The following is a 24,946-nucleotide window of genomic DNA, read 5'->3' as shown; positions in this document are numbered from 1 at the left end:
CCATATCTGAGCAAGCAGAGTATAGGTATTATGTGCCCTCATGGGTTTTGAGAACTTTTATTCCCACCCTCCTCCAGGGTCACTAGTTGTCTCTCTTGCCAACAAGAGGGAGAGCCAGGGCCAACAGGTATCTACCCCTAAGTCAAGGGACAAAAAAGCTAGACTTGTTTGGTAGAAAAATGTATTCTATGGCAGGATTACAGCTTAGAATTGCCAGTCAGCAGGCTTTATTGGGGCTGTATGACTTTAATATCTAGGATGTTATTCTAAAATGTAAAAAGCAACAGAGGGTCCTGTGGCACTTTTAAGACTAACAGAAGTATTGGGGGCATAAGCTTTTGTGGGTAAGAACCTCACTTCTTCATATGTTGTTCTAAAATGTAAATACAAATTGCTTGAGGATGCTAAGCAGGAGTACCTTTCACTGGTAGATGAAGGGAAGCTGGTGGCGAGAATGTGATTCAGCTGCTAGGACCATGGCCTCTACCGTCACACTGTGCAGGTGCCCATGGCTGCAAACTGTGTGGTTGCCCCAAAAGGTTCAGCAGACAGTGCAGGACCTGCTACTTGAACGGTCATCCCTCTTTTCCTCTTGGAGGATAAACTTCATAGCTTAAAGAACTCCAGGGTAACTGAAGTCAGTGGGCATGTATACATCTGCTCAGTCCAGGAAGCACAACATAGAAGTCTCTGCAGTGTCATGTTCAGGAAAAAAGTCCTCTGCAATTGCAACATTAAAACTTCTGTAGGCGATTACCCTGATTCCAGTCTTAGAAGGTCATAGACCACAATATTGGCACCTTACTCATACTTAAAGCTCTATTTAAACTGAACTCCTGCAGAACTTGTTCTTTTTAAGTAACTTTCCCAATAGTTGGTACTTCCAGTTAGGTAAGTTTTCAAATTCAGGAGCTTTTTCTGAAGAAACCCAGAATTGTACCTTTAAATTCAGAGAAGTAATTATCTCAGCAATATAAGAGGAAAACTTTATCCAAGCTTTCTAGACAGAAAACTTGAATATTCACCCCATCTTGTCAACTGTTGAGAATAGGCCACTTACACCTGAATTGAAGTGGCCTCATTAGCACTGACCCCCCCCCCACACTTGGTAAGGCAACTCCCATCTTTTCATGTGCTGTAATATATGTGTATGTGTGTGTATATGTATATGTGTGTGTGTATATATATATATATGTACTGCTTACTGTATCTTTCACTCCATGTATCTGATGAAGTGGGTTTTAGCCCACGAAAGCTTATGCTCAAATAAATTTGTTAGTCTCTAAGGTGCCACAAGGACTCCTTGTTCTTTTTTGCTGATACAGACTAACACGGCTACCACTCTGAAAAGTGTTCATCCAGAGTCAGATAAAAAACTGACTTTTAAAGATTCAGGTTTATTTAGTTAGGGGAACCTATCCTTTGCTCTGTAGTAGAAGAAACTTGGGTTTATTTATTTTTAATTTATTTATTTAGAAATGCAGTTAGCACAATATGTACTTTAGGAAAGTGGGATGGAGTTACACTTGCCATGGAAGCAAACTTAACTGGTGGGAACTTGAGGAAGTGGGGCATTCCTCAGCAACTTACAGGTCTAGTTCTCTCCCCAAGTTCCAGGCAGTTGGAGGCACCTACTGTAGTTTATCTGTGGACCTTATTACTAGAAGAAAGGGAACTTCCAGAAATTTGGTTAAACTTTATTATGTCAAGTGGCCCTGTAGATACTTCCAAGCAAAGATTCCTGTTCCACTTTTTGGTATGTACCAATGTAAACGCTAATATTTTTCCTATAATTAGGTTAGGCAGAATTCAGTGTTTACTTTCTATAATTTTGATAGATAATATTAATGATTATTTTAAGCTTTCCCACTTCCCCTCAAATTTTATCTATTAAGTTTTCATAGTGGCAGGAAATTATGGTGAGGATGTCAGACAATTATTTAATGACAGTAGATGTTGATATTCAAAAATTCAGAACTTTATAACTGTTACAACAGTGTCAACATCATATGTCAAAATATACAAAGTAAATATCCTTATACTATAGTTCTCAAACAGCATTTTTCTTTCTTTTTCTATCTGTAAATTTTGATTAGGGATGGAAATATTTTTTTCATCCGTTTATGTACAGTGAAATTGACATTTACTAACCTTTACTGATAAATCTCATCCTTCCAAGCCTACCTATAACTTGTAATATTAATGTGTGATATTTAACAACTTCTGTTCTAGAGTAATAATGCTAGTGAGTTGAGCACGACAATAATTCGATCCAGTCCAACTCCATTAGTAGAACAGACTACTGAAAAACCCAAAGACTTCTCATGGCAAAGAAATAGAAGAGGAACATCACTAAACACTAGTCAGAAGAACGTGAATGAGAAACCAGAAGCAAGTGAGTCTACAGGTCCTAGCAACAAACTTGAAGATTCAGTACCTAACCATAAATTGTCCAGAGAGTGTTTGCCAAGAAGTGAAAATGAGTTTACATCTAGTCTTCCAAACACAACACCCAGTCAGAACGAAATGGGACATGTTAATCCAGCTTTACCAAGCAAGTCATGTGTCCTTCAGCCATTATCTGTTAATGTCGATACACCTGTAGCTTGGCAGGATCATACGAACAAAACAAAGAAACCAGGATTATCCTCTTTAAATATGGTGCCCACATACAGTGCATTAGGTGTTTATATTCCATTAAATCAAAACACGTGTGGTGAACAGTATATTCCTATTTCAAGCTTCAAATCCCATGGATCTGCCTCTGAGACTCAGACAGTGTCTTCTGCAATTCCCACGCTACTTACTGGACGTTCACTTGCAACAACAGCATTTGCTCAACAATACCTGGGAAATATGCAATCAAGTGGAAATGTTGCTTTGTCTCAGTATGGTGGCAGCTGCACCGGTTGTTGTCTTCCACCTGGACTTCCTTTTTCTAGCATCCCAGCAGGACATGTTCAGAATTCAGTTACAGTAGGAATTCCTTTAGGTCCAAGTGTTGGGCCTGGATTGTTGGGTACATCTTCACTTTGTAATCCACACTCTGGTTCCTGGAACCCGAATATTTTAAGTACAGAATCGTATAATGGGCAATCTGCTGGCCCTAATGGAAGTAAACGGTGGGAGCCTTCTGGGTTTGGTAAGTTGATTCTTTTCTAAACGTCATAATTTTGTTTAAAATACTGTTACTGATCAAAACAGTTTAAATGGTAAATCATAAACTTAATTTACCTCAAGAAATAGAAACTGTTTCATTGATATACAGCTGCAGCTGTCATCTGGCTTGTTTCATATACACTGGTTTTATTCTTTTCATCTTTATTTAAATTTTGTGTTAAATCAACATTTACTTAAATAGTATCAGTCTCTAAGATACTATTTTAGTTATTAGAAGTAGTAGGTCCTGGCATTCTTCTTTGTAGAGGATTTGGTAGGCTCTTTAGGGAACGTGAGTGGTGACAGCATGGTAGAAACCTGCACTGCAGTTCTTCCTGTTTCCAGTTGAGTGAGTAGGAGATGGTAAGTCACACCCCACCTAAAATCCAAGACTCTGCATCCTGTTCTACTCCCACAGGACACTAAACGTGCTGCAGCCCTTGGTTTCACCCTCACTTGCTGTCTTGCTCAGCCAAATACTTTCCTCTCCCTCAAGCAAAAAATAATTAAGTCCTGACTTCCCTTTCTGGAGAAAAAAAACCTTTTTTGTCCTTCACTGTACTTTTCTCGTTTCCTATTGAGAGCAGGAAATGGGAGCTCCTGACTTCGCTTTTGCATACCTTCTGCATACCTTCGCTTTTGCATACCTTTGTCTCTGTTACGTTGCTGATCAATTAGAGAACATGTTCGTTTAAAGTTGCGCAGTGCTTCCTTATAACATTGTTTGGCATCTGCCTGCTTTGTCCGCTGCTTGCAGAAAGAGCAGCCTGTTGGAGCTAGCTGGTGGGGGCTTGGAACCAGGGTGGACAGGCAGCTCCCCGCTCCCCTAAGTTCCCCGTGTAGCAGCTGCCCAGCAAGCTATTAATTGCCAGGCAGTTCAGCTGTCCCTCCCCCCACTGCCGTGTGCTGCTCCTGCCCTCTGCCTTGGAGCTGCTCCCGGGAGCCTCCTGCTTGCTGTGCAAGGGGCGGGGAAAGAGGGGTGCTAATGTCAGGGTGTTCTCCTCCCTCCTGCTCCTGTACCCCCATCTCCACAGAGTGGGGGGGAGGAGGACGGGAGGGGGACAGGGCCCAGGATGGAGGGAGCTTGCTGGCAGCTGCTGTCTCAACTTGCTGATCTACTTAAAAAGGCAATGTACTTAGAGTGGTGTCAGCATATTTAAAGGGGCAATGTACATCTCCCCCTCTCTCTCTCACAGTGTGTCTGTCTCTCTCTGCCATGCTGTCTCCCCTCCCTCCATTTGTGCTGCCTTGTAGAGTGTAGGGCTACATTAACAACAATGTGTTAACATGGAGGGCTCAGCTGAGTGCTAGTTCATCATTTAGCACCAAGGCATTGTCTGGGAGATATCCCACCCTCTGACTTCACCACCTCAACCAAACTTCACAATCATCATTGCTGTGTACAGTATTAAATTGTTTATTTAGAACTTATTGTGTGTGTGTGTGTATATACGTACACAGCTTATACTGTGTGTGTGTGTCAGTCAGTCAGTCAGTCTTTGGCAAAAAATTTTCCCTGGAACCTAACCCCTCCCATTTACGTTAATTCTTATGGGGAAATTAGATTTGCTTAACATCATTTCGCTTAAAGTAGCATTTTTCAGGAACACAATTACAACATTAAGCGAGGAGTTACTGTCTCTTAATTGAGCTTGTTCACAATGCCTTGGTCACCTTCCTGAATAGTTAATTAAACCTACTGGCCATTGATATGACTAGTTCAGTCCATTCCTTTCGAAGTCCATTATGTAAATCTTAGGCTGATGCACTAAGTGTAAGCGTTCTGTTTCAGATTCCTGGCATTGTGAGACTCTTCTAAAGGTATTCCACCTCTGCTAGGGAATTGGTTCACCTAAGTTTTGTCCTTCGCAAGTTTTAAGATCTCCCTAGTCACTCCCTTTTCCCATGCAATTAATTCATTTATACTGGTCTTAGTACAGATCTCTACCTTAATGTTACATTAATGGTGCTCATTTAATTTAATTTCCCTTTTAAGAGTGGGAGAATAAGGATAGATAGCTGAAATACATGCTTGAATTTAGAAGCTAAGGCAGCCCTAAAATAAAATTATGGTTATTGCAGGCATGCAAAAAACTGGTGATTTTCAAACAATTTCAAATCTACTGAACTCTTAAACAGCTTTAGTGTTGCAGTCTAATAGGAGAGGTTTTTCAATTTAATGACACACATCAGTGTGTAATTTATGTAGTGTTCTAGAACAGGGGTTGGCAACCTCTGGCACACGGCTCGCCAGGGTAAGCACCCTGGCTGGCCGGGCCGGTTTGTTTACCTGCCACGTCCGCAGGTTCAGCCGATCGCGGCTCCCACTGGCTGCAGTTCACCGTCCCCATTGGCCCGGAGCAGCGAACTGCGGCCAGTGGGAGCCGCGATCGGCCGAACCTGGAAAACGCGGCAGGTAAACAAACCGGCCTGGCCCACCAGGGTGCTTACGTTGGCGGGCCGCGCACCAAAGGTTGCCAACCCCTGTTCTAGAACTTAGTTTAAAGAGTAGAAACCTAAAGTCGGCAGTCAGTTTTTTTGTAATAAGTTATCACTTTAAGTACAGTAAATGAGCCTAATCAGTATTGTGGTGCTGGATGCTTACAAAAACACCTCATTTCCTGTAAGTTGTACATAATGATCCCCTCAGTTACTATTCCATTTGATGTGAAACCTTAAGCTGCGTACAGTTCAGTCAGTACTGCGTGGTTGTTGGTTGTTGGTTTTTTTGGTTTTTTTTTTTGGTTGGCTTTAGTAACTGCATTTGGCACACTTTCCTTAAACATCCTCATTTTTAAGGACACTAGAATCTTGAACACTTAACTAAAATCCTCAAATTCATGAGGAAATATTCCCAGGAAATCTCAGAGCAGTGTTAGTAATGTTTGGAATGAGGGTGTATTTGTCAAGCCAGGTTATGAACTATTTAACTCCAGACTATCAAATTGGTCATGGTTTAGCTACCTTTATCAGGGTGCTCATGATAGCAATTGTAGATGCGTATATTTGTAAATATATAGATATTGGTTATTAATAGAGATGGTTTTCTTTCCTAGGACATGTGAGAGTACCAGAAGAGCTGAAGTTCGCCAATGCTTGTTGTGTAGGAATTGCATCACAAACTAGTCTTGGTATTTTTAATCCAACTGAAAGATGGTTGCAGGTCAGCATTGGAATTTTCAGTATTTCAATTAATGGAGAAAAGGTAAGCTTTTCCTTTATAGTTTTTAGTGTACAGTACAATGTTTCAAGTGCTAGGGACAATGACTATAGAGTCCTATGAATTCTTAAATTCTTTCTAAACTCGTCCCCTCCTGCAGTTTTAATCCATCAAAAACTTAAACTCCATTCCTGCTATTATGACACAAATTCCAGTAGGAAAAAGTTCTCTAGTTGGCTCCTTCCAGACCAATTGGTGCTTATTTTTTTTCCCCCCTTCTCTCAGCATTGTAGCATGTAGCCTCTACTACACTGGTAGCTTCTTATCAGCTATGAACTCATGATCCCAACTTAAATCCCTGCATGGCAGGTGGTGCAAACATCTACCTATCAAGCTGGCTTATACTTAGAGCAGTACTAACATTTGAAACCAGAACTGGTAAAAACTATTTATGTTGAGTTTTATGTAGCAGCTTACTCTTCTTGTGTACTCTGTTCTGGAACAGTGTAAGGTATATTACTTCATTTTGTAAAACTAGTTCTTCATATACAATGTCTATAGGAATAGTGGAGAACAAACACAAATATATTCATGTTACAGGAAGCTTAGGATGTAAAACATTCCTTATTCTACTTGTTCTATACAGTCTTATGTATATTACAATAAGCTATAGGATCTGAGCAGGCCAGTGATCTTGATGCTGTACAAACTGGGAGAGGGATTTTTCCAAAAACTGAGAATATAAAATTCAAACGATGCAACAGTTAGATGAGACAGACACATGGGGAAAGGGGCAGGAGAAGGTAACATTAAAACCATTAAGCAAAAACATGATCAACAAGTACCAGTTGACCACCTACCGAGCCATTGTTACTTACCTTTGTGGGTAGAGGTAAGTCTTAAGGGTGGAATACTTTGCCTTTTTTTACTTTTGCAGAAACTAATAAGGCTTATTTTTTTAGATGGATCCTCTGAAATGTCAATGTCTAGTGTTCAAGAACAAAACCATCATAGGACCTCATTCTACAGAAGAGCTGAAAATACTTTTCTTACCTTGTCATCCTGGAATCTTCCAGTGTGTCTTCAGTATTTCATCTTGGCCGGTTTCTGCAGATGCTGAGACAATAGTCCAGGCAGAAGCTTTGGCAACTAGGGTAGTTTTGACAGCAGTTGCTGAAAATCCTAATCTCGAGGTAAGAAGCAGTTTGTTATATTGAACAGATATATTCTTATGTGTTTGCTTTTTCTAAATACTTAAACTATTTGGAGAGCTCAAGATTACTTTATTTCGAAAGGCGATGAGAATACTTCATGTAAATGGCAATGTACCAGAAGTATAAACTTTAACACAAGATACTTAGCAAAATTCATTTGCAGAAGGGCCCCTATATGGGGCATGGGAGACTTCTGCTTCATGAGTAATTAGCATTTTGTCTATGCTAAGGTATGGTGCATAGCTTCTCATTTCATTCAGTCTTAATAATTGGGTGGCTAAAATATGAGGAATAAATAAGTTTTCTTCTTTGAGTAATTGTCCACAGGGATCCTTCTTCTGTTGCACATACTCCGTGTTTGTGAGATTGGATTTTTTTGGCCAGCTGTGTGTGTGTGAGCCATTCCTGTGCTGTGGATGCTCATATGCTCTTCCCCAACCTGGGCCCTTTACCCTTCATCAAGATGATGGGTGATTTCTACTAACTCCTGAAGAAAACTCTTGATCTAACCATTCATTCCTGTCTGTTAATGCTGGTTAAAACAAGGAGGCAAGCCTGGATATGAAAACAGAAAAACCTATTCCAGAGTCTCAATTGTGGCAAATTCTTGCTGTCTCAGGAGCTGATCAGTCTGTCCTTGGGTCTATGCTGTCACTGAAGAGTTTCTGTTGGAGCCTTTGTGAATTTGAGAGAACAAGTCAGTTCCTTGACCCAGTTAAACTGTCACAAAATGGATGATGTTTCTGGTTCTGTGATTCCAGTCCTAATGCAACAGGCATGCTTTCAAATACAGCTGCTCCAGCTTTGTATACTTGCATGTTAGTCATGCTGCTCTAAGCTCTCTTGCCTGTCTCTGTAGTTACTAGTTCTCTTTTCCTCACCTGTCGCTTGCAAGATAAGTTTGTCACCAGGAATAGTCTTTGGTTGCCACCATCACTCAGATTGGAGGGTAGTCATGACTAATTTGTTGCTTGGGGTACAATTTCATTGAAACCACAAAGTGGCAAAAGTATGCTGATTAGGAGAATGCTCTGCTGCTGACTAGGAGTGAATTATTAGTATACAACTTGCATCTTAAACCAAGGAGAAGCCAAACACTGTCATCACTGTGTCATATATTAATCAGGAACCAAAGAGCAGGAGATAGTTACAGAGGCTTGTTTAGCACTTTGTAAGCAAAGATCTGTTTTATGTTTCTCTGAGCCAACTTTTCTGCCGAGGTTTTGAAATCCAGGATATAAGCAGCTGAGCTGTGGCTAGTACCATCTGGAAAAAGTGAAAGACACAACTTCAGCACTCTCCTGTCTTTCTGCAGTGGGGAACTTTGAAGTGAATAAAAGCTTTCAAGTAAAATGAAGAAAGGATGGGGTGAGAGTGAGAGCCAACCTGCAGACTTTGCTGGCCCTTGAAAAACCTCTGATTCTCTCCTTGACTTTGACTTCCTTTGTTTGCCTTCAAAAATAGTCTGAATAGAATCATCCTGTGATAACCCTAAATATCCACAAAGGCCTTGGTTTGCTGGAAATGCCAAATCTCTACCAATACAAACTTTTCCTTTCCTGTCTTCCCATCCTCCCCGGCTATACCTTTTTATGTCATCAACAGATAAGAATTATCTTTTTGCTTAAGTGATTGCTGAGTGAGCATATGTGGAAAAAGGTTGAGTAGGTTTTTACTGTGCTCATAGATAGGAAGTCTAAATCTGCATATTTGATTCTTGGTAACTTTCAGAATCTGGTGTATAGATTCAAATACCAGATTTAAGATTCTTGTTTTACAGGATTATATGGATTAAGGCTGAGGGTCCAAGTGGCAATGCAAAGGGCCTGAAGCAGAGCTTTATGTTCTGAGTCCTCATTCAGAAGTGACTTATCTTGCAAAGTGTACACTTTGGTCTCCTTTGGTCTATGCATTCTAGTCATTCTAGTTCTTAAATCATCCTATCATGTTCTCTTTGAACTCTTGAGAGATTCTCCAATATCTGCGTCATTCATGTCTATTTGCTTAACCAGGGTGGATAAATAAACATTCTGCCTATTTCATCAAGATGGGGAACATGTTTAATCACTATTTCGTTTCCAAGGTAGTATTTTTCAAAATATTCACAAATGTGAGCATTGTCAGTCTCATTCATAAGAGAGCTTTTCTTTATCCTGTCTGCACCTGCTGATTTGGAAGACTTTTTTTACCATGATCTGAACTGCACAGAATGACTCTAAGGAATTCTGTTGAAATAGCAATTATTTCTTACATATCTCTTCAGCCTCTCAAAGATTGATAGCATCTCTTTCTTGAAATAAAGGTTTTAAGATCACTAATGGGTAGCTATTTGAAATGTAAGTGTACATTAATAAGTTAGTCAAAAATCAAAATTTGCTCTTCTGTGAGTACCTCAGTGCAGCATGTAATTTTGGTTCAGTTCTTGATATTACCAGCATGTAAACATTATACATATCCTTTCGTTCCTATTTAAAAATCTTTTTAGCAGCTTATGAACAAACATTCTTAGGGTAGTTCTCAGAAGGTTCAATTTTTTTCTTCCCTCAAACTGTCCTCCTGAGATCTCAACTGTAAATTAAATGAATCTTGAAGAAAGGATAATACAAAGTTTTTGATTAATTAAGCTGATTTCATGAAGTGTTTATATCAAACAAAACACACTTCTAAAATTAAACATCAGGTTTGTGTTTTCTGTGAGCTTTGAAATATGGATTTTTGTGAATTCTGCATTTTTACTGAGCTGCTTTTACAATGCTGCTGTTAAATTCCTATGTCCTGATACCCAGCCTGTTCCTCTACTGCTGGCCTTGTGTGCTTACTTTATCCTGCCTATCCCATAGAAATAGATTCAGGCTCAAAGTGTGGGAGACATTCAGTTGGATGGTGCTGCTTGTTGGTGTCAAAGCCAGCTTCTCCCTTCTTCCACTTCTGACAGCAGGGGAACTGCACTGTATTGCTGGGTGCAGGGAAGGAGAGAGGCAATATGTGGAAAAGCATGGTCCTTCCCTCAAATTTATAAAGGCTATATCTATGTCTAATATCAGGTGGAAACAGGAAAGACAGATGGTCTAGATTTTGGTGACCTATCATCTGGCAGTTGGAAGGCTCTTCCACTAAAACTAATCAACAAGACCCATGCTTCTGTGCCCATCAGACTTATTATCAAAGCAGTAAGTACATTAAGTTATATATCTTTAAAGGTGGAATCAGAGGACTAGAAGGGACCTCGAGAGGTCATCTAGTCCAGTCCCCTGCACTCATGACAGGACTAAGTATTAACTAGACCATCCCTGACACGTGTTTTCTAACCTGCTCTTAAAAATCTCCAGTGATGGAATAAACTTATCTGTAACAGTAATTCTAGTAATCAATGTAGATAGGGATGAACTTGTCATGGGAGAAGCATATTTTATATGTATCTGTTATGGCTGCTTTGCTGTATTGCTAGGATATGTTTCCACAAAAGGATAATTTTGAATTATCAATTCTGTGACCGCCTCAAAGGCTATACCCATACCTAGAGAAGTATCCTCAAAACTTCCATGTCTATATATTACTTTTGAAAATATGGATCTTAATATTTTATTTTTAAAAAGCGGTTTCATTATGACAGAATGCTGTAGCGTGGCGTTGCTTCACATTTTCCAAGGAACCAGTTAATACTTTTATTGAATGTTCACCTCAGACTGATGCAATCTCTCAGCTAGCAGCTCCATCAGTTGTGAACCATGTGATACACGCAAGTTATGATGGACAAGTAAGTATCTCATAACAATATTAGTTTTTGCAATTGTTCCTTTAAAATGATTCTAGTTAGATAACTGAATCCACACTAACTGTATGAAGGGTAGTGATGTGATCAATATTGTTTTCTTGTTTTGAGTTGATTTTGGTTTTCTGGTAGTGGGAGTGATCAGGCAGTAGTTTAACTGTAAGAGTGTTTTTGGGTGGTGGAGAGTGTAGGTAACTTTTATAGTCATAATTTAAAATACTAACTAAAAATCAAACTATTGGGATTTTCCAAGAAAGTAGATTCAAGATTATTCAGAGCTTTTACTTTACTGTTTAATTCCCTCTTACACTTCAGGTATACTAAGGGAAACCTGGATAGCTTCTCTGTATATTAGCTCACTTTAACTAAGAAACTATTTTTTTGTAACCTATAAAAGGAGCGTTCATAGTAAAACTCTCTTTGGTTGTTTTGTATTAGAAACACTGCTTTTCCACATTTGAGTCTAGACATCTAAATCTTCAATATAATGAATGTCTTGTTCAGACTATCTATTGGACAGTTTAAAAGTTGAAATTTTCAGTAGATGTGTGTAAAGTATCAAATATATTCCTTTTTTCAGGATCCTGAAATCTTAGTAGTGTGGGTCCTGTTCCACGCACCAAAGAAACAAATCTCTCTTTCAGGTATAGTAGTTTGACTTCCATTTTAACTACTTTTGTGTATTACAGGTTTGCTTTAGGACTAAAAGGATGAGTCACTAACGCAGATAAAACATTTCAGTAACTTTTTTGCTCTGGTGCCCTGATCTGCGTACGTCCATCCTGGCATTGACAGATCAGTTTTAATACTTGAAATTAAATAATACCCAAAATAAAAGTACAGTTATATCTTAAGTAATTAAGGCCCCCGGACTACCATAATAACCACTTCAAAATAAAATATTGAGCTTCAAGTTGGTTATAGTTCAGGCATCAAACTTTAAGAATTTTGCAGGTAAAAAATGTTTGACTCTTTTGTTGAATTGAAAATCCTTCTAGATATCTTGGGTCCAGCAGATGAGTTCTTAGCAAGAGTTGATGTAGAGGTTGACAGTCCAGGGCCTACTAGTGTGATAAAAAGTATTCCCCTCAGAGCAAGAGCTGGAACAGCTAGGATACATGCGCCGAAGGACTTACAGGTATTCTACAATTTTTTTTTATAAATTAAGTGTACTTTAGCTTCTTTGCTGTTGGTAGTTCTGTATTCTTTGTTGTAAAATACAACCGCCTTTTTTTTTTTTTTTTAAGGCCATGTGTCTGTCTGCTAGTGTGGGTTCTTCAGCCAAGCAGCAACTGCCTTTAAAGAATGCTGGAAATATTGAAGTCTATTTAAAAATTAAGGTAGGGAGACATCTTAATTTTCTAAATAGTAGTCTTAAAATCATTGGTTTTGTGCTGCCCACATTGCATTGAAATTAGAGCTGACCTCTGGAAGCCCCACAAACCTTGCAGTCTGGTTTTTCCCTCTGGCTTTTTGGGGGGGGACTGTAGCTGGCAAGGGTGTCCTCCATATTATTTTTTTTAAGTAAAGTTTCCTGATGCTTTATTAGAAGAGAAGCCTTGAAAATTAAATCAGTCACTAGGGTTGGAAGTTTATTGCAGTGGTTTTTGTTCCCTGAAAGTCATAGGCTATTCAGTCACTTTTATAATTGTGTATGCTTGGCTTGTGAGTATGTCAGTATTAAATAGCTAATTTTGTGAGTTTGTAGCTGTAGGTAGTACCACTTGTCACAGAGGCTCTGTGTGTCCAGTGCAGGGTTGATACACTGCATCACACAATCGTCAGGACTCTGAGCTGGGCCAGACAGCCATAACCAGGGACTCCGGCCCTCTGGTTGGAGTGGAGCAAATGAACAATCTGTAGCTCTTAGCCTCCTGACTGGGGCTGATAATAACAGTCTGGGGTTTTGGCCCTCGGGCGAGGCAGAGCAAACCAACTACACCGCTACCTCGATATAACGCGACCCGATATAACACGAATTTGGATATAACGCGGTAAAGCAGTGCTCTGGGTGGGCGGGGCTGCGCACTCCGGTGGATCAAAGCAAGTTCAATATAACGCGGTTTCACCTATAACGCGGTAAGATTTTTTTGGCTCCCGAGGACAGTATTATATCGGGGTACAGGTGTACTTATATCAGCGATCCCTGACAATAATGCGTAGTGGCAAGTGCAGGATGAGATAAGGGCAGGGCAACCTGGTCTCACCCTACTCCATTGGGTTCCAACCCAGGGCGCTAAGAAGCCAATGATCAACTTATTAAGGGTCAAGTGGCGGCTCCCAATGCGTTCCCTGTGTCACTTCCAACCCTTGAGTCTCCTGCAGGCTTGTTCTCCATAGGCTGTGGCTTGGCATCTGTTTGACTCCGTTAATGGGGGCTCTCCCATAGTGTAGTCAGGGATACCCCCCTTTGCAGTCAAGAGATCTGACGGTACTTCAGAAGGAGTCGGCAGTGCATGTCCCTCCTCCTCCTCAGCCAGCCCAGACTGGAGTGAGCTGCTTCCTTTTATCTGCTCTCTCCACCAGAAGCATGTGCAGCAATGTTGAGGGTCATGGCCATTTGGGCCCACAGTGAGTGATGAACTCCTGTTTGCCCAGTCTGGGGTTGATACACCCCATCACACCACTCAGACTATGCTTTAAGTTTCTTCCCCAGTTAGTTTCTGCAAGTGTCTGCTTTTTTTGCTCAGCACACAGTATAGCTCTCAGTGTAGAAGGTAGGTTATCTACAGTAGTTGCATGAGACAGTGTGGAGTAAATGTTTGATTGAACAAAGGTTTCCTTCATTCTAATTCATACTCAAATATTGACTTCCTTATGGCTTTGATCAAATCACTTAAGTTTTCTCTATCTCAAGTACAAGGGATAATAGCTTTATTGGAGACTTATTTGGATGACTAGTTAATGTGCAGTGGATATCTCATTGGAGATGAGAGCTTGGGGAGAAAACATAAGGGCAGAACAAAAGTGGATTCAGGAAAGGAAAAACAGTAATACTAGAGCAAGCTAAGAGTTGAACCACCTAGTATGGGATGTATATGAAAGAATAAGGGAATGGGGATGTTGATCTAAAAGAGAATAGAAGCAATAGGCAATTAGGCAATGGAATAAAATATTGATTGATACAGAGGCAGAATGAGTGACATGGAAGAGAGAGAATTAAAAAAACCAAAACCAAAAAAACAACATAAAATTGTTTGTGGTAGATGTCCTAGATCTCCTCTCTGAAAGAAAGGGGTGGAATGGCTATCTTGAACACACTACACCTCTACCCCGATATAACGCTGTCCTCTGGAGCCAAAAAATCTTACCACATTATAGGTGAAATTGCTTTATATCGAACTTGCTTTGATCCGCCGGTGCGTGCAGCCCCGCCCCACTGGAGCGCTGCTTTACCACGTTATATCCGAATTTGTTATATTGGGTCACGTTATATTGGGGTGGAGGTGTACTATTTTTATTTCAGTTTATGTACACTAACACAAAAATACTTGAATATCTCAAGGTATTGTTATAGCGGGAGATGGCTACCTTCATGTGAGTTGTAGATCCAAAGATAATCAGACCTCTTTAAAGCCGATGTGTGCACCAAATAATCTTTCAGGCTCAACAGAAGGATTGAATAAGACCCATTTTTGTAGTAAGAATAGCTATACACTATGGAGCTACCACTCAAGGTACTAGGCAACATAGCAGGTCAGAGCTAAGCCATGTGGAGTGAATCGTTTTCTCAGTTAGAGACTGACTAGGAGATTTAATTGCACCACATATGTGTTGGAGTCAGAAAAGCATGTAGAAGGAGTTGAGCATGATCCTGAGAGGAATTAGAGAGAACTTTGTTGGTGCAGAACTCACTGGAGTGGTAGACTTGGATTACTGAGCAAGAAAGCTGTCTGCTAGGTTTTTTTTTTTTTCCTACTTCATTGAAGGAGACCAAACTTTATGTATATTTTTTTGTAAATAAGCAAGATAGCAGTAAGAATATATCGGTCTCATCACTGATTTCTTCTTATAGTGGAAATAACCCTAAATATTAGCCAGCTTTGTGGATCAAAAAGGCAACACTAGATTGTTAAATTAGTTGTCATGTTAAAGTTGTTAATATTACTAGCTACTCAGGATTATAGTTAAACTACAGAAAGACTTGATAAATAACCCAAAATAAGCCTGCACACATCCCTCCAGAAAATAGGAATTCTGTGGCCCTCAGACTCTGAGCTTATTTGGAGAATTACCCTTTGAAATGCTTTCAGCATTTTGGCAATTATGTATAAAGCTATAGGGTTCCAATTCTGCACCCGGTGGCAGCAAAAAGTCTGTCTTCCCTTCTTTCCTGTCATCAGTCAGTTAATGATGCATTTGGATGTACCTCAAATAATTACTTCAGACTTTTTACTAAAATCCTGAGGCAGTCCTGGACAGGAGTTGGTGATTTTGTGTGGGGAAAGTTGTTTTATAGACCAATCCTACATATCAAGACCACTGCACCTGGTAGAAATGCTGCTGTGATACAGATTTTTAGTGTTCCCAGCAGGCTAAAGCCCAGGCTGAAAAAGGTTACAAACAAAGCCTCGTGTACTCTGTAGCAAGCTGTGGTGAGATTCTTAGATTCTGTGACATGGCCTTGCAGAAGACAGAACATTTTCATGTAATTGAAAGAAAAATAGTAAAAATGTACCTGAGTAATCATCCCCCTATTTGTTATAGCTTTCAGCTGAACAATCCTTTGAGATTAATGGAGTGGGTTCATGTCTTCTACAGCTATTTTTTCAGGCTGTCTACAAACTCAGGAAGATAGCACTGCATTAACTTAAATTTGGCTCAGGTTTTCTTCAGCAATGGTTAGAAACATTTTTTTTCCTTTTAACTAAAAACATGATTTCTGGAGCACAGCTTTGTGATGAGGTAGGTTCTGTGGCAAATTCTGTGGCCCCGGAACTTCAGAATGCATGGGTCTCTGATTAGAACACTTGCTGTCAACTGTTGATAAATAACTTTTAAAACAAATCTGCCAAGAAATAGAAAACTTGATTAGTTAATATACTGACAAATCCAGATAAAAAAGCTAAAACGAAGGCCCAGAGAAACTAATCACTATTTAACTTAACATTTCTAGCTTGTAGTTATTCTACGAACTCAGTACAATTGAGTTGCCTCTGGTATACACTGGAGGCAGCTGAAAATGGGGGTATCTATGGGGGTTATGAGTTTGGCTGTGCCTCAAACAGTTTCAGACCATATTCCCTGCCTCCAACCAGCTAAACAAAGCAGTGTCTCTGCTCTTGCACTCATCCTGGCTCTTAAAGCCATTCTAAAGCTGTAGTAATGAATCCTGTTCTCTTCTCCCAGCCCTCCTTCTCTTCGTTCACTGGAGACCAATTTAAAACAACAAACAAAGATCTTTCCCAGAATAAGACATCTATTACATTCCCCGTTTTTCGTGCTTTCCTATCCCATGGCAGAGCTGGTCAAATAGAGCAGGCAAATGGCCAGAGGATTCCCTCCATCTGATAAAGATCTTTTGAGGAGCCACAAAAGGGAAGCTCTGCCACATCTGCTCCCAGCCTGTGAACCCTGGCTCTGCCAGGTGAAGGGTTTAGAGCCTGTACAATTTTGGGGGCTCCTAATTTCCCCATATTGGTGGTTCCTGAGGGACCTCTGCAAGGATAGATTGGTTCTTCTAACAGGCAGCCAGGACCATCTTTCTAAATTAAGGATTCATCAGAGGTGAATGTTCCCCTTCTCTGCACAGTACTGGCTTCATCACGTACAAGGGTTCCATGTCAAATCTTGGAGAGTAATAGTCTCTTGACAAAAAGACTAGAATCCTCGCTGACTCCCATTCCTCCCAGAGGATGGTTTGGACTCCCTCAGGGATGTGCTCCTTGCATGTGATTTTTAGAAAACTCCTCAGACAAGGAGCATAGGTATTTAAGGCCCCTCTCCACAGGCTAAAATACAAAAATAGCACTATGTAGGAAGAGGGGCTGACTCTCAGATGGGGGACAGAATCTTCCCTTTGATTTCCAGCCTTATGTGAGTTAAAGAAGGAAAAATTATTTCAGATCTTCATCCTCTCTAATTAGCTCCAGTTCTTACCCAAAAAAGTCTTCATATTATAATAACCCTAAACCAGACAAGTAAGAGAGGTTCTTCTTCGAATGCTTGCTCATGTCAATTCCAATTAGGTGTGTGCGTGCTGCGTGCATGGCAGCTGGAAGGTTTTTCCCCTAGCAGTACCGGTCAGGTCTGTCTGGGTGCCCCCTGGGGTCATAGAATCATAGAATATCAGGGTTGGAAGGGACCTCAGGAGGTCATCTAGTCCAACTTCCTGCTCAAAGCAGGACCAATTTCCAACTAAATCATCCCAGCCAGGGCTTTGTCAAGCCTGACCTTAAAAGCCTCTAAGGAAGGAGATTCCACCACCTCCCTAGGTAACCCATTCCAGTGCTTCACCACCCTCCTAGTGGAAAAAGTTTTTCCTAATATCCAACCTAAACCTCCCCCACCGCAACTTGAGACCATTACTCCTTGTTGTGTCATCTGGTACCACTGAGAACAGTCTAGATCCACCCTCTTTGGAACCCCCTTTCAGGTAGTTGAAAGCAGCTATCAAATCCCCCCTCCCCATTCTTCTCTTCTGCAGACTAAACAATCCCAGTTCCCTCAGCCTCTCCCCATAAGTCATGTGTTCCAGCCCCCTAATCATTTTTGTTGCCCTCCTCTGGACTCTTTCCAATTTTTCCACATCCTTCTTGTAGTGTGGGGCCCAAAATTGGACACAGTACTCCAAGTGAGGCCTCACCGACTAGAGGGGAATGATCACATCCCTCGATCTGCTGGCAGTGCCCCTACTTATACAGCCCAAAATGCCGTTAGCCTTCTTGGCACATTGTTGACGCACCTTCATGGCGCTGAATATAGAGCCCTGCCGACCTGCCACCACTTCAGTTCCTTCTGACAGCCTGTGACGGTTAGCCGAAACACTCATAGCTCTTGCTTTGTAAGTGCAACTTCTCTAGTAGGTTGAACTTTTGTCCTGTAAATAGGTAGGTTTATAGTAGTATAGTTTAATATAGTGCTAGATAAGTTTCAGTTGTGGGTACCCCCCCTCTTTTGCTCCGCCTTTCCCCCGGTACCAAGGAATCCCTTGATCCCGGGGGTTTAAACCCTGCACAGTGTGTGGGGCAAGTCTATGCCAAGAAGTGACCTCCACACTTCCTGCTTGAAGTGTTTGTGGGAAAGCCACCAGAAAGAACGCTGCAAGATCTTCAGGGGATTTCATCTAAGGACGCAGAGGGATCAGCGCCTCAAGATCCTGCTAATGGTGGCTGCTCTACATCCTCACTCGGACCCTGGCTCAGTGGAGCAGACGTCGTGCACAGCCAAGGCATGAGTCGGCGCTGAGGAAGGACTCTGCCAGAGACCCTCGGCACCAGCAGGGTTCCACACAGGGAAGTGGACGGCACCATTCTCAATCCCCTGTGCCCCACAGGAAGAGGAGACCTGAAAGGGGCTGCTCCCCCATGCCCAGACTGGCGCAGGAGCCCACCACCGTGAGACCCGCATTGGGCCACAGGTGTTCAGCACCACTGACTAGGGTCACGTCTACTCCTGCCCCAGCACAGGAACAGTTGAGTCCAGGCCCCCAGCACTCCCCAATCTGGGAGGACCATGATCTCCAGTTGCCTTTCACGCCGGAGTCATTCGAGGCCACCAACGACCTCATCTGCCGCTACACCTTCCCCTCTGAGGAGAGACAGGACACTGAGCTCGGTTTCAGCGGCACCCGTGAGACCCTCTGTGCCATCCAGAGGCAAACCTTCTATGGTACTGCATCAGTTGCCATCTCCTTGGTACCAGTCACCTGTACAATCCATCAGTGGACCCATAGGGGAGTCGCACTGGTCTCCGAGTTCCAGGCATTGCTCCTCCATGGTCCTCGTATAGTGAATGCTCAGAGTTGGATGCAGAGTCCCACAGATCCAGGAAGAGCGACGATTCAGGTCTGACAGGTGCGGGCACAGCGGACTCATCTGGTGCCGTGGCCTGGTCAGTGGCAAACTCCCACCCAGTGGCCATTCCGGACCCCCTGGGCATTCCGCCAGGGCTAGAGCCAAAGGTCCTCCTCTAGGTCGGCGTCTGTGGCGTTAGCTTAATATGTGCCTCCGGCACCTCACCAGGGGCAGGACCTAGCATGGGCTACGCTGCCGGCGCTGACACCACCGGCATCCACTGCACCGCTACCAACATGACCTGCGATGGAATACCAGGTGCCGCATGATCCCATTGGTGCCAAGCGCAGGGAACAGGACCCACTTCTAGCTAAGGCCTTGTCCTTGCCTGATGAGGTGGTGGCGGGAATGTCAATGGCCCCCATCCTGGAGGAGAGTAGAATGCGCCAGCAGCTGCTGAGGAGGGCAGCACAGAACCTTTGGATCCAGGCAGAGGAGGTGGTCGAGACATCAGACCCCCATGGTGGACATTCTCGCCCCTTCTGATTACTCCCGTATTGCCTTGCCACTTATCAATACAATTCAAGGTACCACGAAGATGCTGTGGCAAACCCCTGCTTCTTTACCACCAATAGCAAAGAGGAACAAACAAATACTACTTTCCCTCTAAGGGGTTCGAGCACCTTTTACACCTCCCCCACCGGACACCCTAGTCGTAGCAGTGGCTAATGAATGGGAGTGCCAAGGCTATCAGAGACCCTCCCTGAAAAACCGGGAGGCCGAAAAGTTGGACCTCTTTGGAAGAAAAATCTATTCCACGTGGGGACTCCAGCTCCAAATTTCTAATCACCAGGCTGTCCTCAGTAGATGCAGGGGGTCCTGTGGCACCTTTAAGACTAACAGAAGTATTGGCGCATAAGCTTTCGCCTTGCATCTGATGAAGTGGGCATTCACCCTCAAAAGCTTATGCTCTAAGACTAACAGAAGTATTGAAGGTGCCACAGGACCCTCTGTTGCTTTTTACAGATTCAGACTAACACGGCTACTCCTTTGATCAGTAGATACAGTTACAACTCCTGCAGAGTGATGGCAAAATGGATGGAGCTGTTGCCGCAAGACTCCAGGGCAGAGTTCTCCTTCTTGGTAGAGGAGAGTAAGCTCATTGCCTGGACTTCGCTGCAGGCAGCCCTCCACGTGGCAGATTTGTCCACTCACACTATGGCCTCTGGAGTAGCTATGAGAAGGATCTGGCTACAGGTCTCAGGTCTACTGTTTGAGGTCCAACAAACCATCCAGGACTGTCCTATTTCTGCCCTACGTGGACCGATATTACATCGGATCGCTGGGTACTCCGCACGGTAGAAAGGGAATACTCCCTCCAGTTCTCCCTCCCTTCCAACCCCTTCCCCGTGCCTCTTCAGGGACCCTTCTCATGAGCAACAACTTGCGCAGGAGGTGCACTTGATCCTAACTCTGGAGGCAATGGAAAAGGTTCCTCAGGAGCTGAAGGGCAAAGGTTTCTATTCATGTTATTTCCTAATACCGAAAGTCAAAGGCAGCCTCAGGCCCATCCTAGACCTGTGAAATCTCGACAATGTCATGAAGGAACTGAAGTTCCGCATGGTCTCTTTGGCCTCTATCATCCCTTTCTTGGATCTGGGGGACTGGTATGCCGCCCTCGATTTGAAGGATGCTTACTTTCATGTTTTGATAACGCCGTCCCACAGAAGGTACCTCAGGTTCATGGTGAACCACAATCAGTTCACTATCCTCCCGTTTGGCCTGTCAGCAGCTCATCGAGGTGTTTACCAAGTGCATGGCAGTTGTGGCTGTGTTCCTACACAAGCACCAGGTGCAGGTGTTTCCATACCTCGACAACTGGTTAATCAAGGGCTGCTCCAATGTGCAAGTGGAGACACAAGTGAGCATCATCGGGCTACTTTCAATGAGCTGGGTCTTCTACTGAATGTACAGAAGTCAACTGAATGTACAGAATGTACAGAAATCCCCCATTCAGCGGATAGTTTATAGGGGCGGTATTGGACTCTAAACAGGTGAGGGTGTTCCTCCAGAGTCGTGTTTCCGGTCCCTGTGCAACATACGAAGTCTCAGGCAGTTCCCTATACCACAGCAAGGAATTGCCTAAAGCTTCTGGGACACATGACTGCTTGTTCCTATGTAATACAGCAAGCCAGACTGAGACTCCGGACTCTACAGGTGTGGCTGGCTTTGGTGCATCAGCCGATTCAGAACTGTCTAGACAAGATCGCTCTTCCTTGTCCGGTCCTTGACTCCCTCCTATGGTGGCTTGACCCGCAGGCGGTGTGTGTGGGTGTTCCTTTTGCCAGACCACAGCCACCCCTCTCGCTGGTGACGGAAGCATCAGCATTGGGGTGGGGTGCATACCTGGGAGACCTCAGAACTCAGGGCGTCTGGTCCCAAGTGGAGATCTCACTTCACATCAACATCAGAGAGCTGAGAGCGGTCTGTCTGGCATGCCAGACATTCCAAGTTCATTTGGAAGGAAAATGTGTATTGTCATGACAGACAATACAACAGTGATGTGGGGTGTATGCTCCGCTCCTCTGTGCCAGGAAAGCCCTCAGACCATGGGACTTTTGCATAGCTCACTCAATACACCTGGAGGCGTCATATCTCTCCGGAGTACAGAACGAGTTGGCGGACTATCTCAGCAGGTCTTTTCATGGCCATGAGTGGTCCCTATGCCTAGGTATCGCAAATACCATCTTCCAACAGTGGGAGTTTCCCCCGATAGACTTGTTTGCCACGCATCACAGCAGGAAGTGCCTGAAGTTCTGCTCCTTCCTGAATCACAGACTGTATTCCATTGCAGACCCGTTCCTCCTTCCCTGGAAGGGACACCTGTTGTACACGTTTCCTCCCATACCGCTCGTTCACAAGGTGCTCCTCAAGGTTTGAAGGGATGAGGCTGCTGTGTTATTGATAGCTCCAGCCTGGCCTTGCCAGCACTGGTACACATCGCTCCTGCAAATGTCCGTGGAAACCCCGATCATCTTACCACTGTTTCCGGACCTGATAACCCAAGATCACGGCCACTTCCAGACGCGAACCCTCTAATCGCTTCACCTCACGGCATGGAATCTCCATGGCTGAATCCAATGGAGTTTGCCTGTTCAGGTCCGATCAAAGAAGTCCTCCTTGGCAGTAGGAAACACTCCACTAGGGCTACCTACCTGGCCAAATGGAAGAGATTCACAATTTGGTCTTCACAATACCTCCCATCTCCAACACTTGTGTCCATACCTGTCATATTGGACTACTTTCTTCACCTCAAACAGCAAGGGCTTTCCGTGTTGTCAGTAAAGGTTCACTTGGCTGCCATTTCTGCCTTCCATCCAGGCGTGGTGGGCTGATCAGTCTTTGCCAGCCACATGGTCAGTCATTTCCTAAAAGGCCTCGACAGACTGTACCCTTATATTCGACAGCCGGTCCCAGCCTGGGACCTTAATCTGGTCCTTTCCAGACTAATGGGGCAAATTTTCAAATTGCTGGCAACATGTTCTTTCCTGTACCTCTCATATAAGGTGGCGTTTCTGGTAGCAATAACATCGACCAGGAGGGTGTCTGAGCTCAAGGCCCTAATGTCCAAGCCTCCTTACACTGTGTTCTATAAGGACAAAGTTCAGCTCCGACTGCATCCGGCTTTTCTCCCCTAATGTTGTCTCCAAGTTTCATGTTAACCAGGGTATCTTTCTCCCAGTTTTCTACCCTAAGCCACAGTCAAGCAGCAGTGAGCAAAAACTTCACTCATTGGACGTTTGCCGGGTGTTAGCATTCTATATCAAGCAAACAAAACTGTTCTGGAAGTCCATTCAGCTGTTTATCGTGGTAACAGACAGAATGAAAGGGCTTCCAGTCTCCTCCCAAAGGATTTCATCATGAATCATGTCTGGATCTAGCGAAGGTACCGGCCCCTTCGCTGACAGCGCATTCCACCAGGGTGCAGGCATCTTCATCAGCATTCCTTGCCCATGTTCTGACACAAGAGATCTGCAGACCTGTGTCTGGATCGTCTATAGATACTTTTATCTGACATTATGCTATTACCCAGCAGGCTAGAGATAATGCAGCCTTTGGTAGGGCAGTGCTTCAGTCTGTGAACCTGTGAGCTCTGACCCTGCCTCCAAAACTTAGGCTTGGTAATCACCTAATTGGAATGGACATGAGCAATCACTCAAAGAAGAAAAATGGTTACCTACCTTTTGTAGCTGTTGTTCTTCGAGATGTGTTGCTCATGTCCATTCCAATACCCACCTGCCTACCTCTGTTGGAGCAATCCGGCAAGAAGGAACTAAAGTGGCAGTGGGTCAGTAGGGCCCTATATTCAGCGCCATGAAAGTGCAATCCCAGAGATCGTCCGGACCGATCCGCTGGTACTGCTAGGGGAAAAACCTTCCGGCTGTGCGCACACCTAATTGGAATGGACATGAGCAACAAATCTCAAAGAGCAACAGTTAGGAAAGGTAGGTAACTGGTTTTTTGTCTCCTCCAGGCATGTTTGAAATAGAGGGTAAAAGGCAGTGATCATCAAGATTCAACCAGATAAGGAGAATAAACATACAACATTTCCTCCAAACAAGACAGAATTTGCAGTATCATTCATTGCTTCAAGTAAGATATTAGGGAAGACCAGGGAAATGTGCATAATAGAAAGGGTGATTTGGCAAGTCATGAAATTCTGAGACAAGCATACTCTCTCTGCTCCAAGGTATTGGTGGCATTGGCATACCTGCTTAAGGAGAGGGCTTTTTCCTACAGATAGGAAGATGTAAGCCACTTTCAAAAGGGATGTTGAAAGTTTGTCAATGCCTTGCAGATACTCATTAGAAATTACATGTTTTTCCAAGGCCACAGAATCTTGAGAGACAAGGATTTGTTGTGACTTATTTGCTGTCCAGCTTCAGCCTCCTCAAAATATTGACCAACTTAAGTCATGATTGAAGAAAGTGTTTTTGACCATTGTTTATCAGATCCGTGAGGCTGTTGGTGAGAGCCATGGTAGCAAATTCAGTGGCTAGTTTTAAATCAAATCCTTGGCAGAGCATAATTAAAACAAATCTATGTCTGAGAAAACTATAGGCAAAGCTTATTAATGGAGAAATTTCATAGGTAGTAGTTGAAAATATGGACAAGACAAAGTATTTGCTCGCTACTCCCGACAAGCATAAAAATTAAAAGCCCTCATACAGGAGCAAAAGATTAATACTCACAGCAATAGGTATGTGAGAGATGAGATGTAAGCATGGAACTCCAGAGGGAAACAGATCATGAAATGAGCCCAACTTTTTCCAGTAAGTGTATAGTCAGTCTAACAGCAATCAACCTTGTCCCCACCCAGAAATAGATCTAGCCTACAATTCATAGACAGACTGTACCAGACTCAGCAAGTAGGTACAGGAGAGTGTAGTGGGATTATTCTGGAGTTTCAGGCTCATCCACATCTGATCTTAATTTCCCCTCCAAACTTGAGGCATTCAGAGAAGCATCAAATTATTGTGAAATAAGTTACACGCCTCCTGGAATGAGGGAAATACAGACTGCTCTTCAATGTGAAGGATACTCAGGACTGTATCACTAGCATTACCAAAAACCTCAGTTGGAATTTGGCCCCATATACTGAAAAAGCACCAGAGAGAGACAGTCC

The 24,946-nt window shown here is 43.0% G+C and overlaps 1 protein-coding gene across 12 annotated transcripts in view; it reads left to right on the top strand.

Moving 5' to 3' along the window:
- Positions 1 to 24,946, top strand: part of CEP192 (centrosomal protein 192) — a 168,468-nt gene that overhangs the window by 80,632 nt on the left and 62,890 nt on the right. For all 12 annotated transcript variants that reach the window (XM_065585220.1, XM_065585221.1, XM_065585219.1 and 9 more), the window contains 8 exons: positions 2,233 to 3,142; positions 6,216 to 6,364; positions 7,282 to 7,512; positions 10,578 to 10,703; positions 11,147 to 11,290; positions 11,886 to 11,949; positions 12,304 to 12,443; positions 12,553 to 12,645. In XM_065585220.1, coding sequence (XP_065441292.1) covers positions 2,233 to 3,142; positions 6,216 to 6,364; positions 7,282 to 7,512; positions 10,578 to 10,703; positions 11,147 to 11,290; positions 11,886 to 11,949; positions 12,304 to 12,443; positions 12,553 to 12,645 — 1,857 coding nt within the window. The remainder of the gene's footprint in view (positions 1 to 2,232; positions 3,143 to 6,215; positions 6,365 to 7,281; positions 7,513 to 10,577; positions 10,704 to 11,146; positions 11,291 to 11,885; positions 11,950 to 12,303; positions 12,444 to 12,552; positions 12,646 to 24,946) is intronic.

Source organism: Chrysemys picta, chromosome 2 (genome assembly GCF_011386835.1).
Source record: "Chrysemys picta bellii isolate R12L10 chromosome 2, ASM1138683v2, whole genome shotgun sequence".
Taxonomy (NCBI): Eukaryota; Metazoa; Chordata; order Testudines; family Emydidae; genus Chrysemys; species Chrysemys picta.
Note: the sequence above shows the minus strand (reverse complement) of the source record. Positions and strands in the feature narration are given on the sequence as shown.